Source organism: Biomphalaria glabrata, chromosome 9, assembly GCF_947242115.1.
Source record: "Biomphalaria glabrata chromosome 9, xgBioGlab47.1, whole genome shotgun sequence".
In the NCBI taxonomy this organism is placed as follows: domain Eukaryota; kingdom Metazoa; phylum Mollusca; class Gastropoda; family Planorbidae; genus Biomphalaria; species Biomphalaria glabrata.
In genome coordinates, this window is record NC_074719.1 from 40,545,893 (window position 1) to 40,561,055 (window position 15,163).

General features: G+C 32.5%; 1 protein-coding gene across 2 annotated transcripts in view; it reads right to left on the minus strand.

The window, feature by feature from the left end:
• Window positions 1-719: 719 nt before the first annotated feature.
• LOC106062499 (uncharacterized) overlaps window positions 720-15,163 on the minus strand; it is a 134,914-nt gene continuing 120,470 nt past the window's right edge. For both annotated transcript variants that reach the window (XM_056041893.1, XM_056041894.1), the window contains 9 exons: window positions 14,422-14,580; window positions 13,474-13,527; window positions 11,787-11,963; window positions 11,093-11,317; window positions 10,099-10,192; window positions 8,949-9,111; window positions 7,321-7,521; window positions 6,390-6,452; window positions 720-4,888 (listed from right to left, as the gene is read on the minus strand). In XM_056041893.1, the coding sequence (XP_055897868.1) occupies window positions 4,784-4,888; window positions 6,390-6,452; window positions 7,321-7,521; window positions 8,949-9,111; window positions 10,099-10,192; window positions 11,093-11,317; window positions 11,787-11,963; window positions 13,474-13,527; window positions 14,422-14,580 (1,241 nt within the window). In that variant the 3' untranslated portion in view covers window positions 720-4,783. The remainder of the gene's footprint in view (window positions 4,889-6,389; window positions 6,453-7,320; window positions 7,522-8,948; window positions 9,112-10,098; window positions 10,193-11,092; window positions 11,318-11,786; window positions 11,964-13,473; window positions 13,528-14,421; window positions 14,581-15,163) is intronic.

Below are 15,163 nucleotides of genomic sequence, written 5' to 3' on the forward strand. Positions count from 1 at the left end.
ATAATGTAATGCTTATATAGGTTATGGCTGAAATAGATATGAATACTTAACTTTTATACTGCTCATAAATGCTACATAATAAAGTACACAAAATTGCAAGTCACAAATTTTCGTTTCATAAAACTTTTTAATCGGCCAGTCTATATTTATGTATGTCTATGAATCTTCCCTATCTTTATTATTACAAGGATTATCTTTCCTTTATGATTGTATCTTTTCCATAAAAAAAAGACTAAATTAATTCATGTTGACTATTTAATTATTTAAATTGTTATATTTTTTTTTAGTGATTCGTGTGTTGTCATCGACAATGAATTATTGTGCCAAGTTTCAGCTTGAGTAGGAGAAACAACCTGCACAAGATTGTGACCAAGCCGACTGTGTTGAGATGTCTAAGGCATTTTACGTCTTGAGAGACGATCTTTTCCCTTTGCAACTTCTTGTGTGACTAAAGAGGCCAATCCTTGATGGACAGCTGCGATCACAGGTTGGGCATCTGTGGTCACCAGGCGCCGTTGCATTTTCACCCTTCTTTCTACTACTGCTGTGTATAGCCTCTGCCATCCGGGACCCTTCCTTTACGCTCGTGGATCTATCTAGTGCCACTCCCACCCCCCTTTTAAAACAAAAATGGGTTGATACAAGAATGGTAAAAAAAACAACAAAAAAAAAACAACAACTGTAAAGTAAATATTGCAAACAAAAAGTTTAACAGCAAGAAATGTATAAACCATCTTTATTGAATATGAGATGATAAGAGTGATGTTGGCCTTATGACACACAGTTTTAACACATGTCATGGGAATAGAAAATCAAAATGGGCATGACTATAACAAAGTAGGACTGACATTTCAGATATTATGCCAAACAAAATCTGACAAACATTAGAACAGACAATAAGCACAATATTATTAAATCTCCTGTACTTGTGAAGTCTTCTAATTTTACAGTTTTCAGATACTGCCGAGTCTGGAGCAAACATTTCCCTGATTTGGAACAAAAGTAAAAAAAAATAAAAAATTGCAAGACATTGATATACTGTCAGGAGGCAAAACCAAAATGCATTGTGCGACAAAATTTTACCAAACAGAACTTTGTTTCCGAAGCAATAGTCATTGATTCAGCATTTTAAGTTTGAATAGTACTATTAATTACAAATATAAATTGTCATAATTTTAAAAAACTTTTTCCTTGGGCCAGTGTTTCTTGCCTATGCTGTTCACCCAAGACCAAAAATGTATGTGCATCCACCCCCTCCCCCCAAGTGTATTTTCACAAGAGTTTTCTTGCATTGTGATTTTCAGATTTGTTGACTCTACTGCAGGGGTTCTCAGCCTGTGGCTCGCGACCCCCTTGGGGGTCGATTGACGATTTGCCAGGTGTCACCAAAGACCATTGTAAAAAATGGATTGTTTTTGTCTATTCTTCTATTGCTGTGTGTGTATGCGGGGGGGGGGGTCGCGGCAGAGTAGGGGATTGTAAAAAGGGGTCGCCGAGCATAAAAGGTTGAGAACCGCTGCTCTACTGAATGCTGAACGGGGAACTTTACTTTTACTTTACTGAAGTCAAAGAGACGAGTAGACTTTAAATTTGCATATGCAAAAGCCGTGTTGAAATTTCTTCAAAAGAAAAGAACATTTTAAATCAATACCTCTGCAAAGGCCTCTGACAAGAACAGAGGGGAAAGTTCTTATTATAATAGAAAAAAGCACACAGCAGATTGTCATTTTTAATTTGAAATAAAAAAATTTCTAAGTTTCACGGCCCTAACCCCTTCTAAGCATGGTACTTCCCCTGTAAATGTAAAATAAATAAACTTTTAAAAGTCAGAGTAGTTGGGATAGAACTGCGTTCCTAAAAGAAGAATCTGTAGATTATTATGACTCACACATAGCATCAGATCTACAGCATCGCCCAGCAACACTTCTGTGGTATATGTGAAAGTAGTAACATTACTAATAACAGTAATAAAAGAAAATTGTGCCTCTACAATATTACAATATAAGTTTCTATTCCCACACAGTTTTGGTCAGGACTGAACATATTATAAAAAAAAAGGACTACAAAGCAATGGAAAAAAATAATTAAAATCAACGTTGACACCAAAAACAATTTAATTCATCACTATGGAAGGAACTCTGATGTGTTACCTGGCTATACTTTTGAAACACTATCTATTTCTGATCCTAGCAATGCAGAACCTCAACTATTTGTCTTTTTTATTTCTGCAGATATTAATTGAGTTTCACAATAATTAACCAGCTAACAATGATAAGTATATAAAGCATCATTTTGACTGGTCTAAAGATCAAGACATCACTGACTGAAAATCAGTAAGAAAGAGCATTTCATTCCCCCCAAAACGATCTTCCGTTTTATTCCTTATTGCTTCTTATTTGTAAAAATGATTCTACAGAGAAGAACATAGCATCAATTAACCATTCATCTCTTGGAGCAACAGAGAAATAGAAGATGGAGAATTTGAGCTCATATCATGATAAGTCCAACTGCATTGGTCATGACAAACTGCAAACAGGTACAATATATTCAAAACTCTGTTCAAGATTTCTTTTTTTAACTCATGACATCAAATATATTGTTCAAGATTTAAAAAGCAAGGGAGAGCAATAAAGAATAAAGTCATTGAAACAATTTTACCGTTATTTCCCTTTATTATAACCTCTACTTATCTGATACTTTCTGGTTGTCCTAGTTTGTTTTTTTTAGTTTTTTTTCTAAAACATAGGGTTGTATATCAAGATGAAAATTATAAGCTTACTTAGGACAATGTTGGCATAATGTTACAATGCAATGTAGCCAATTAAGAAAAAATCAAGAGTCTTATAAATGTTTTTTTTTAGCAATCTCAGCAGCGCTAAAAGACCCAGACAAATCGGGAAGTAGCTGGGCTAATAAAGACTGAACATAAAACAAAACGTTGGTGGAATGTTACAAAGTTATAAAAGTTTCATATTGAAATTCTGGTGAAAACTTGATTTAACTCTTTCTCTCCGTAATTATTTACCACATTCTGGTGGAATCAACGTTGGTATCATCAGTTAGGAGAGAAAGAGTTAATGTACAGCAACACCTGTCTACATACAAAGTACTGAAAAACATGTGACTTGAAAACACAGGCATTAATGCCTTTTCTCTACCATCTACATTGCTTGTAATGTTTCATTTTATTTTTTAGGCAAGGCACCAGATTTTTTAAACTTCATATATAAATAATAGTAAAAAAAAAAATTTACAATAAATATATGCAAATAAAGTCAAATATAAAATACTTTATATAATGGAATGTTAACATTAAAAAAAATAATTTTTTGGGGTCGTAGTTAACCAAACTACAATAGCAGTAACATGTAGAGTATACCATTACAAAGTTGATATATAGTGGAAAAACAACACATTTTTGATCAAGATTCTACTAATCTGAATGAGTCTACGTTGATAAGATAAAAAAAAACTACCTTCTGTATTTTTTTTTTATATAATGTTATTGCTTTCATTGTGTACTGTTATAGGTTTACTTTAATTGGGAATTTGACGAGACTATAAATAGACTATGTTAGACAGAAATAGGGAAATTATGGGATATTAACTGAATAGGAATGATGGGATTAATTTTAACGGACAGGACAAGAACGACTCACTCCTCTTAATGGCGAGACATCATCTTTAGTAACTGTTGACATTTGGACTGTGCCCCTTCATTTTGGATTAAATACTATTTGCCAAGTATCTATCGTTTTCTCAAGTATTTTATAGAATTTAATATATGTTATTTGGTTGTAAACGAACTCCAGAAGCTAGTAAATAATACTTCATCTAGACCTAGATCTATTTTACATCTATTATTATTACAAAACAACCACAACAGTATGCATAAAAATGCTAGCATATGAGGTAAAAATCAATTTGAGCCAAATTGTATAGCATTATGAAAAATTTAAGCATTCACTTATGAATTTTGTAACAGCAAAGTCTAAACAAGTTTCTTAGACAGAAGTTAAAATATACACCATTAAAAGTACTATAGATTATACCATTTCATTTGTAAAGAGTAGTCTTTAAATATATTCATTCAGATTGGCAGTCATCAGATTACAACTTTACAGTAAGCATATAATCAATGTAAAATTCTGCATTACATGGTAAGTTGTCTTTTAAAAAGAAATTCAATTTAATTTACAATGTTAGTACAAAAACAATATAAAAATGACAGGATTCAGTGTATAGTTATTTGAGGCTGACATATAATTAAAGTAATTACAAAGATTTCAGCAGATTTAAGATTTTTTTTTATCCTTTGACATTTTATTGAAACATATCATTAAGGTGCATGAAATTCATTTTAAAATTCTTCAAGGTCCTTTTTTTTTAATAATTGTGGTTAATTTTACTAAGATAACATAAAGGTAATATATTTATTTTTATTTTTTTTACTACTGCAATGTTGTACAAAAAGGTTTTTTGGGAAGTTGGAATTCTTTTTTTTTTTTTTTAAATGGACTATTAGCTTTTATCAGATCATTAAGTATTTAAACAAAGTAAAATAATGTCTTTATACAAACTAGTTTAAATATTTTTTTGGGGTAATTTCATCACAAATTTTTATTACATAAATAAAATAGAATAAAAAAAAATTAATTAAAACTCAAATCAATCGAGTCAATGTTTTGTACATGAAACAAAAAACAAAAATTTATATCTATGTGATGTCTAAGTTTTTTCTTGAAGTTTGAAAATTGTGGTATTTCTATGTTACAGAAGGATACTAGAGTTTGACTTTGATATATCTGTCATCCTCCCCATCATCATCGTACTTGTAGGCTTGATTCATTCTGGCTGGGGGCTCATCATAGTTGGCATTCTCAGCAGCCTTTGAAATAGATTTATTTATAAACAATTTTCAAAAAAAAAAATTAATAAAAATGTGATGACCTTTCACATTATAAGCTTCACAATGGGATTAACTCAGTACTGCTTTATGTGTGAAAATAAGAGCATTACATTTGGTAGGCATAGGCAATATGTGGGGCCAAGTACAGAAAATGATAAAGAATCTTTAACTGCATAACAGAAATAAAATTTAGTGCTATTAGAGAATGGAATGGGTTGCATGAGCCAGCCAGGAAAACCAATGACTTCATGAGTAGATACATGACGTGTAGGACATAATCATCTTTTTTGAAGTAGCGTCTGTATTTTATAAGATAAGATAATAAACAATAAGCACACTGATATCATATTATTTTAATGAAACAAGTAATATAAACAAAGTTTGTTTTTTTCCAAAATACAAGGCCTCCTTTATACAGCTGACCAAAGTTTTTAAGAGTGATTATTTTGCTCTCAATAACTTATGAATGATAGATTTTTAAAAAATGAAACTTTTTTTTACCAAGCTCCAATTCCCATCTCCCCCTCCCCACCTGACAATAATCCCCAGTTATGTATTTGTTTAAATCTACTCAAGAATATATATATTCTATTAATAGGACTAGAGAGCCAGACTTAGAAGGCGGTGTGCATAATGAACTAACTGTTTAATAGTGAGAACAAGTGGAAATAGCCGCTGGCATGTTTGTGTTCAAGATAAGAAATGTCTTCAAAACTATTTTATTCTGAAATATATAGAGATAGATTAGAGCAGAGGTATAAGATTAGAGCAGAGGCGTGTTGGGGGGGGGGGCACGATGCCCCAGGTGCCATCCTCTGGGGAATACCAAACGCAACCTATATTTCTATGTGATGTTCATAAAAAATTGTGGGGTGGGTGGGGGCAATAATGTACCTTGCCCCGGGCACACATTTTGCTCACTACGCCTCTGGATTATAGATACAGCTTTCTACAGGGAATGGACCTCACAATGACCTGCTAACTATTGTAAAAAAATGGCCATATTACAAGGTCTTCGGGTCTTGCAAATACCTTCCTTCAGGTATAGCACCAGGAAAAAGAAGAAGAGGCAGACAGAGAAAGTGATGGGAAGACAACATAGAAGAATGGTCGGTCCTGCCATTGAAAGGCAAAAGACAGAGAGGAACGGAGAAAGATAGTTGACAAATCTTGCATCGTTCCCCCAACAGGCTGAGGGATAGTTGAAAGTGATATATTGTATGTTAAGAATGCTAAATAACAACTCAAGAAGAGGTAAGGAAATACAGCTAATTGATTACAGCCTAATATTTTGTGCACAGAGAGTTTCCAGCCATCAATATATTATTATGGTCTGCTGGTACAAAAGGCAAGTTTGGAGAGGACATGACCTACAAACAGTAGAAACAAAGACAATGGTCCCAATGGTCCCAATTAAATTTGTCTGGTAAAGTCTTTAGTCTGAAAATAATCATAAGGGGAAAAAAAGTGTTTTTTTTACCCCAATATGGCCATAGCTTGCTGATTTGCCATTCTTTTCTTTCCTGTGATAGCAGCAAACACACTGAGAAGAAAGATAGTAAGTTACTGTTGAGATTGACATAAATTAAAAAAAAAAAAAAACTACACTTATGTTTGTGTTCATGATCAGATTCAAAGCTATGCTAGCAGTTACTTTTATTTCAGAGGTTGCCAAGGGCACAATAAAAAAAATTACTTTCAGAGCTTCTACATTTTATAAGATTGTTATTATTATAGCTTTTTTTATAGCTTTTTAATAGCTTTTTTTATTTATAGCTTTTTTGATAGCTTTTTTATTTAGCACTACTTTCATGCTTATAGCATGCTCAGAGCGCTATGGTCCAATCTCATTTGTGGACCAGCGGGGGGAGGGGGTATCTGGGAGAAGGTTTTCGGCGCTGTCTTTAGGTGCTCATAAAACACAACTCTGCACAAGTCGGGTGTCGAACCTCGAACCCCCTTCGAACCAAGCCAAGCCTAGTTTAAGTGTACTTAGTCTCTCGACCACGCTTTTCACCAGTTAGATGTTGGAAACATACAAATACCATTTTATAATTACTAGGCTATTTCATTACTTTGAAAATGTTTATTAAGCAATTAAAATATAGCACTGTTTACAATAAAAGAAGACTTAGTAAAATTGGATACACAGGCATGCATATTTCTATGGACCAAATACATATCTTTGCTTTTAAAACTTGGTAGAATTATTTAAAATTGACCAATTATTTTCAAATTAAATCTAGGGGAAAAAATACACAATGTAACTTAAGACTAATTTTGAAAAACACACAAATAACTTGGAAAAAATGCACACTAAACTTTCCTGAACAAAAAAAGCTGTTATTCCCCCTTAGAAAAGTGAAGCTATTTTCTGTAAAACAAGAAAACAAAGGTAAAAAAAAAATTACCAAGATGATAATGGTGATGAGAATGAGGCCACCTCCAATGCCGACAACACAGCCAATGATGATCTTATCTCTTTCTGACAGGCCGCTACTGGCATCTGTTACCTCAGGAGTATCACTTGTTGCGGCTTCTGACTGAACTGTGCTGCTGTCTACTATCACTTCCAGTGTCTCATTGTCTATTATTAGGTTAAAGTCATTCACCTATAATTTAAAAAAAATAGTTACATCAAAATTGCTATTTTCCATATCATATATATTTTTTTTAAATCACATCTATCCTAAAGGAAAGCTACTGCCAAAGATAGGTGAAGATAGAGAAAATAGAACTTAAATCAACCACTAGCTGACAAGAGGTTTGTCTTTATTGAATGTGGCAAAATATGTAGGTCACAGCTAGGTCTGAGCAGGTATATGAAAGAATGTGCTCTTCATTAATCTTGAAACTCATGTACAAGCCTAATTATAATTATGGAAATGAATAAATTTCAGTTTCTGTTATTAACAGAACTTTGTTAAAGGGAAATAAAATTCATTGTAGTCCCCTATATAATGTCCACTGAGCAGGGCCGCCCTAGGTGTAAATGATTAAATTAAAAACCATTTTAACATATTTTTAAAGGGTTCCTGGAATTCTCCTGAAATTGCAAAATATACGAAAAAGTTATGAAAATCTCCTGAAATTATCAAAATCTTCTGAAAACTCATGCAAATCTCCTTAAAACATACAAAATTGTCATTTTGGGGGTGTCATTCAATATGGAAAATGCCAATCCTACTCGCCATTTAAAAAAAAACAACTGCATTGTCAGCTTTCATTAAATAAAAATGTAATAATAAGGTGAATTTTAACCAAAACAAGAAGTTTAAATACTTAATTTACTTTAATAGTTACTGGCATATAAATACAGATCTAAATCTATCTTGACCTCTTAAAAAAAATCAAAAGCGATATTTTGCTAGTCAAAAGTAAATCTAAAAGGCTGATCTAAATGTTTTTCAGCTTTTATTGGAAAACTACCATCTACTGTAGATGACTCATAAAGTTAATTTGGCACTGATTTTGTACTTAGTAAAGTAAGAATAAAATGCAAAGACAAATTTATTTTCTGATACAAAATCTTAATTTTCACCCAGACTGGGCCCCATGAAAATTGTTTCGCACAGGGCCCCACAATCTGTAGGACCAGCCCTGTCACTGAGAAACTTTCCGATGATGCGGCAGGTCTGAAGATTATGACACCTTAGCCCACACTCCATGCAGAACAGCAGGAGGTGGCAGTGGGAACTCAGAACCATCATGATGACAATCTGAAGCACTTACCACACGACCATGCAGACATCAACTCATCGGAAAACTCTAATTTTATCTAAACGTGTGATGTAAGTTAAAGGTTAATGTTACTTATAAAAAAAACAACTTAGAATTGAGCTAAAACTGTGTATCAGTGCTTGTTACAGCTCTTTGAAAGTTTATTCAGCATACAGAAAGTTTTGCAAAAAAAAAAACGTGAATCTCAAAGCTTGACCTAGTTACAATAAAAACACAAACTAAGTATGTGGCTCTCAATGTGTCCAGGCCAGAGGTAAGAACTACATATAGTGAATACACAGACATATAGAAAACTTACAGCCTGACTAACAACAATGAAGACAATAGTCATGTCAGTGTTGGCAGAATTAGGATTTGACTCCAAGGTCATATTGATTTTAATGCTGCCTTCATAGGGATCAGTGACGGTCTTAATGGTGGCATTATCAATGCCAAAGGTCATTGTCTTCTTCCAAAACTGACTGAAAAAATATTTTAAAAAAAAGATGTAAAAAAAAGAGAATTTGTGTTTTCAACCAAACTCTTAAACAGGCCCTATGGGTTACTTGATTGGTACACAATTACAGGTTTTGATATTTTCAGCACTACTATTAGAAGTTATGAATTAACAATATCCACAATCCTATGTGCATTTATATTATATTTTTTTTTATTTCTTGCAATCGATCACACCCAATGCACAAGGTCCAGCTATCAAAATATATAAAATCACTGAATGGTAGCTTATTTTTTCTTCACAACAGGCCATGTGTGTTGTGTGTAAATAAAGTTAATCAGTTTCAAGGAACAGCAGCATATCAAAGTAGGAAGTGATCAGCATCTTATCAGAGATCTTTCTTTTCACATGAAAGATAATCGTCTTTCAGGAACCATTATGTTTAAAGTACTGATGTAAGTCACATTCATGTGACACAAAGATACAATGACTTTCAAATCTGTAATTAAACCTATTTGGTTAATAATATTAAAATTCAGTTTGTTTCACATAAAAGAAATGTTCAGGACTGGTGATTTTTTTTTTTTGTGACATGTCAGGGTTTTATGTAGCCAGGAAAAAAAAAAACAACTTTTTAATGTCAGTTTCCCATTAAAACTGTGTGAACACGACTAAAATATTAGGTCTGGACTTTCAGTTTAGTTGAATTTAATATCACTGATCACTAATATAAAAGTAAAAAAAAAAATTTTAAAAATCATTTAATGACCAAAGTGTACAGGAGAGATATGCTAACTAGACAGTGCAACAGAGTTTGTTGATGATAAATTATCTAGTCATTTGGCAGAAAAAACATTTTTATCAGCTAATTAGTTGTTTTTATTACTTTTTTATTACATAACTGGTCAGTTCAAAGACAATGTCTGAAACTGAAAAGTTACTTGAAAAGACAGGCCAGTTAACTCTCATCTCTTTAACTCTAAATAGCTCAATAAATGAAATAAGAATCTACTTCTTGATTAGTGGCAACTTGTCCAACTCTTTAAACTTTTTAAAGTCTGCTCTGTATGTAAATGTGGATCTGATAGTCTTGATCTCTTCAATAGCTGTAATTGACAACATAATCATATAAAAGCTATATCAATGCAGTAAATATATTTTAATTTAGGTGGTACAAAAAAAAGTATAGGACAGATATACTGTATTATATTTTATCATTATTAGAAGTTAAAATAATTCATATATATGTTACCCCTTTGTATACCAACTGGTATATTTTAGCTTTTTAGTTAGCTTGCAAATCTGTACAAACCTCTTAATTATAAACTAAAACAAGTCTAAACATATGGAATATTAAAGAATATTTTACTATTTCTATTATTGGTAAAAAAAATAAAGATACTCTAACTCCGATTTCTTCATTAAAATGATGAGTAGGCCAAACGAGTTACAATTCAAAACAAAAATGAATTCAATAATGCTGTTTTGGCCTGTAATGTTTACATTACACATTTAAGCGGCACTATAACCTCTCACACCTCTTCCAGATATCCTTACATGAATCCTATATGTTTCAGACCATGCTATAAAATTTAAAAACATAATAGTATAGTCTTCAGTACTAGTACTTATTGCATACACTCTATACAAATCATTATAGTCTTCAGTACTAGTACTCACTGCATGCATTCTATACAAATCATTATAGTCTTTAGTAGGCTACTTGTACTCACTGCATGCATTCTACACAAATCATTATAGTCTTCAGTACTAGCACTAACAAATTGTTATAATCTTCAGTACTAGCACTCACAAATTATTATAGTCTTCAGTACTAGCACTCACAAATCATTATAGTCTTCAGTACTAGCACTCACAAATCATTATAGTCTTCAGTACTAACACTCACTGCATGCATTCTATACAAATCAATATAGCCTTCAGTACTAGCAGTCGCAATCCCTTAAAAAAGAACTTGACCATGTTGGAAAAAAAAAAACACTGACCTTTGCAAGGTGTGTTGGCATCAACAGTCTCATTGACAATCTGACCAAAGGCATTGACACAATGACATGAGGTGTCATCAAGACACTGCTTGGGTACAAATTTGCCAGCATCTGTGCAAGTTGGAATTCTGTCTACATTGTCCGTCACGTCCAGGTTGTTCAGTCTAGCAAGCACAGCCTCTTTTTTAACATTGCAAGATTTAATAGCACAGGTTCCTTGAGATACTGAGTTTGGAAAATATTTGACAACAGTAGGTCAATAGAAATGAAAATAAAGTAACTCTATTGGTCAGGGGATTTTTTATAAACACTTTAAAAATGTATTTGCATGATTCAAAAATCTAGATTCATAAAAATCAATAGATCTATTGGTTTTTAAAATAAACTCCAGAAACTAAGCTTAAATGAGCTTAGATAAAAGTGGTTGAAAAAAAAAGAAACCAATTAATCTTGGTTTAAAAAAAAATAAAATTTAATAGCATTTTCTTCACAGTTTTCAATGCAGAATGAATTGCATTTTTTAAAATTAAATGAATAGTAATTTTAAAAATTAAATGAAATGTATTTTTAAAAAATAAATGAAATGTATTTTTAAAAATCAAATGAATTTTATTTTTAAAAATTAAATAAATTGTAATTCATGTTCTATATATATCATGTTCTAAGTCTCTCAATTACAAAAACAAACACTTACAGTAAGTGCATTGGGCCTGTGTTAAATTTTTTCTAGTGCGAGCGTCTACAAAGTAAGGCATGCAGGTGCATGGGTCAGTGAGGCACACAGCACAAGGATTAGAGCTGCAGTTTTTCATCAGTGCTTCCTGGCAAATGGATTCTGGACAGGGTCTGGCATTAGGGCACAAGCTGGTAGCTGTGGCAATACAAGAATATGGCTTATTAATCAAGTTTATTTTTCTTTTTTTGTGTTGTACGCAAGTCTAGTTCTAGATGACTTGTTTACTAGAGAGTACAGAGAAGGGAGCATCCATTGTCTTCCAGACATAAGGAGCCATATATATATATATGGGAGGGAGCATCCATTGTCTTCCAGACATAAGGAGCCATATATATATATATGGGAGGGAGCATGCATTGTCTTCCAGACATAAGGAGCCATATATATATATGGGAGGGAGCATGCATTGTCTTCCAGACATAAGGAGCCATATATATATATATGGGAGGGAGCATCCATTGTCTTCCAGACATAAGGAGCCATATATATATATATGGGAGGGAGCATGCATTGTCTTCCAGACATAAGGAGCCATATATATATATATGGGAGGGAGCATCCATTGTCTTCCAGACATAAGGAGCCATATATATATATATGGGAGGGAGCATGCATTGTCTTCCAGACATAAGGAGCCATATATATATATGGGAGGGAGCACAAACAAAAGGGTTGTCCAGAGAAATGCTGGCTTGATAACTGTCAGTCAAAATAGTAAAAGTAAATAACCTAAATTCATTAAATAAAATACAATATGCCTAGGTCAGAAAAATGGGTAAAAATATTTTATATTACATGTTAGGCTTTCATCTCTCCTGTTAATTTTGGGGCCAGGATAAATTAGTCTGTAGTGTAACATTTAACAAAGTATTTTTGCCATGTATCAGTTGTCAAGTAGGATTAAAATAATGTGGCAGGTACTTTATGCCCACTACAGAATCCTCAATCTTTTTTCAGAAACAAAAAGAGAACAATGAAAGCAAAAAGCTACTAATTCACTTGTAATGGGGTAAAAATAATTATCTTTTGTTTGAATGGTTGCTTAGTATTAATACATACTTGGTTATCATATTATGGTCAAGTAACTAAACCCATTGACAGCCTACTTTTAAGTGAACTAAAGTAGATTTAAGGATATTACTATTATGATCGATATCAATTTTAACAAAAGTAACTCAACTGAGAGCAGGGTGGAAGACAAGTAAATATGTTTGGCTTCCAAACCAAGGCGTCTTAGGTTTGAACCTTGGTGAAGTCTGGGATTTTGAATTTCTGGATTTTTAGGACACCCCTGTGTCCACCCAATTCTAATGGGCACCTGACATTACTTTGGAAAATAAAGATAGTTGGTCATTGTGCTGGCCACATGATACAATTGTTAGCCATGGGCCACAGAAACAGATGACCTTTACATCATCTGCCCTATAAATCACATACATAAGACGTAGGACGTAATCATCTTCTTTTTTGAAGTAACGTCTGTATTATATAAGATAAGATAAGATACATACTTTACTTTTATTTTTAACTGAGAGCAGACATAATCAATTCTGTTTCTACATCTGAATAAAACATTATTTTGTTAATTCAATTGTTAAGTATGAATAACATGACCTTGTGACAGTATATTCTTAGAGCTACTTACCCACACAGCTAGCTTGTTCAGTCCCATTAAAAGAGAACACCTTACAGCGATTGACTGTTGGTACCAGAAGCCATGAAATATAGAAAGCATTGCAATGTTAATAAAATTCAAATTTTTTAAATTTATTCTCTAACAATAATTTATCTCTGATTATCATTGTACCAGTGATTCATATTTTATTGTGAATTTCTCATGGAATTACTTATTTAATTGGGCTTCAAAGTATTAAACTCAAGAAAAATATATTCAGCATTGGGTTTCTTCAATGTATTCAAGTAGTGAGTTGAAAACATTCACAGGCACCTATGAATCTGCATATCTTATGATTGTAGAGACAATGCACAACTCTCCAAAAACAATCATGACTCAAATAAATACAAACAAAACAAAAGAGCCTGACTTTATACATAATATCTAGTCATCTAAAAATGGCTGCCAGGTCATGTGGTATGCGAACTGGACTGTCATGTAGTTGTATTGATAGTCCATCCCCTGTCATCATGCGAGAGGTTTGGAAGTAAATTATCTTTTAACTTCAAAGGAACATCCAAAACATGTCAAACATTATACAGATCATTTTTTACACATCAGCAAAGTTGATGCCAATTTAAATATCAATCTTTACGATTTATCAATATTTAATGAATGCTAAAGTTTGCACTTGACTTTTCTTGTTTTCTTAACATTATTAGATTAAGTTCAGAAAAAAAAATAGAATTAGCTTTACATCTAAAATGTAAGCAGCTGGGTAAGGGCTTGTAATAGGAAAATAAATGCATTTATGCAAATGAAATATATCTATTAGTATCAATATAAACCCATGTACAATGTTTCTGGAATAATAGGAGTTAATTGTCTACTGAGGTTTACTTGATGGAAAATATTCAATGGATCTAATTACTGTTAGATACATTTTTTTTAAAAGTGATATAATAAGATTTTTCAGACCTCCACAAGTGACACTGCTTCCCTGGGCATCCACAAATCTTGTTTCACAGGTTGGAGAGCACATGTCTACCACACAGCGAGCATTTGGGTAGTCAGGACACACTTTGTTGTTACATGCCTTGACACAGTTGACATTAGGTGGCTGGCCATTGGTGCAGTCTGGATAAGGATTAAATTCTCATTATTATATAACATCAATTGTAAATTTAATATTCTGTTTCTACTTAAAGAATAATTAATTTTGACAGGGAAATAAGAAAAAAAGGTGAACTAAAAGTGTATTTTTTTTTTACTATTGTCATATGACTATGAAAAGAGCATGTTTTTGTTATATATTCTTTATGTTCCTTGAAAATTGAAGGTTATTACATCCTAGCCAGAACCTCCAGCAAAAGTCTAATTGGTTTGACATTATTCAGGGAAATTAAAGATGGTTGGTTGTTGTGCTGACGCTCTTATCAACATTCAGCCATACAAACAGATGACCTTATCATTTGCCTTATAGATTGCAAGCTCTGAAAGAGTTGCTTTACTTTTTTTTTTTTTTTTAAATTAGCTTTTAAATAAAAAATTAACTTAAAAATGTTTTGGTTGCTAAACAAGACTAGCTCTAAAAACTTTGTTTTCGAATAAGAAATACAAATTTCACTGTATTTTCAATTTAATTTTCTGTAGTGGACCGGAGGAGTGCACAAGATTTTTAAAAAGATGCCATTTTTTAATACATTTTAAAGAAAAAAAG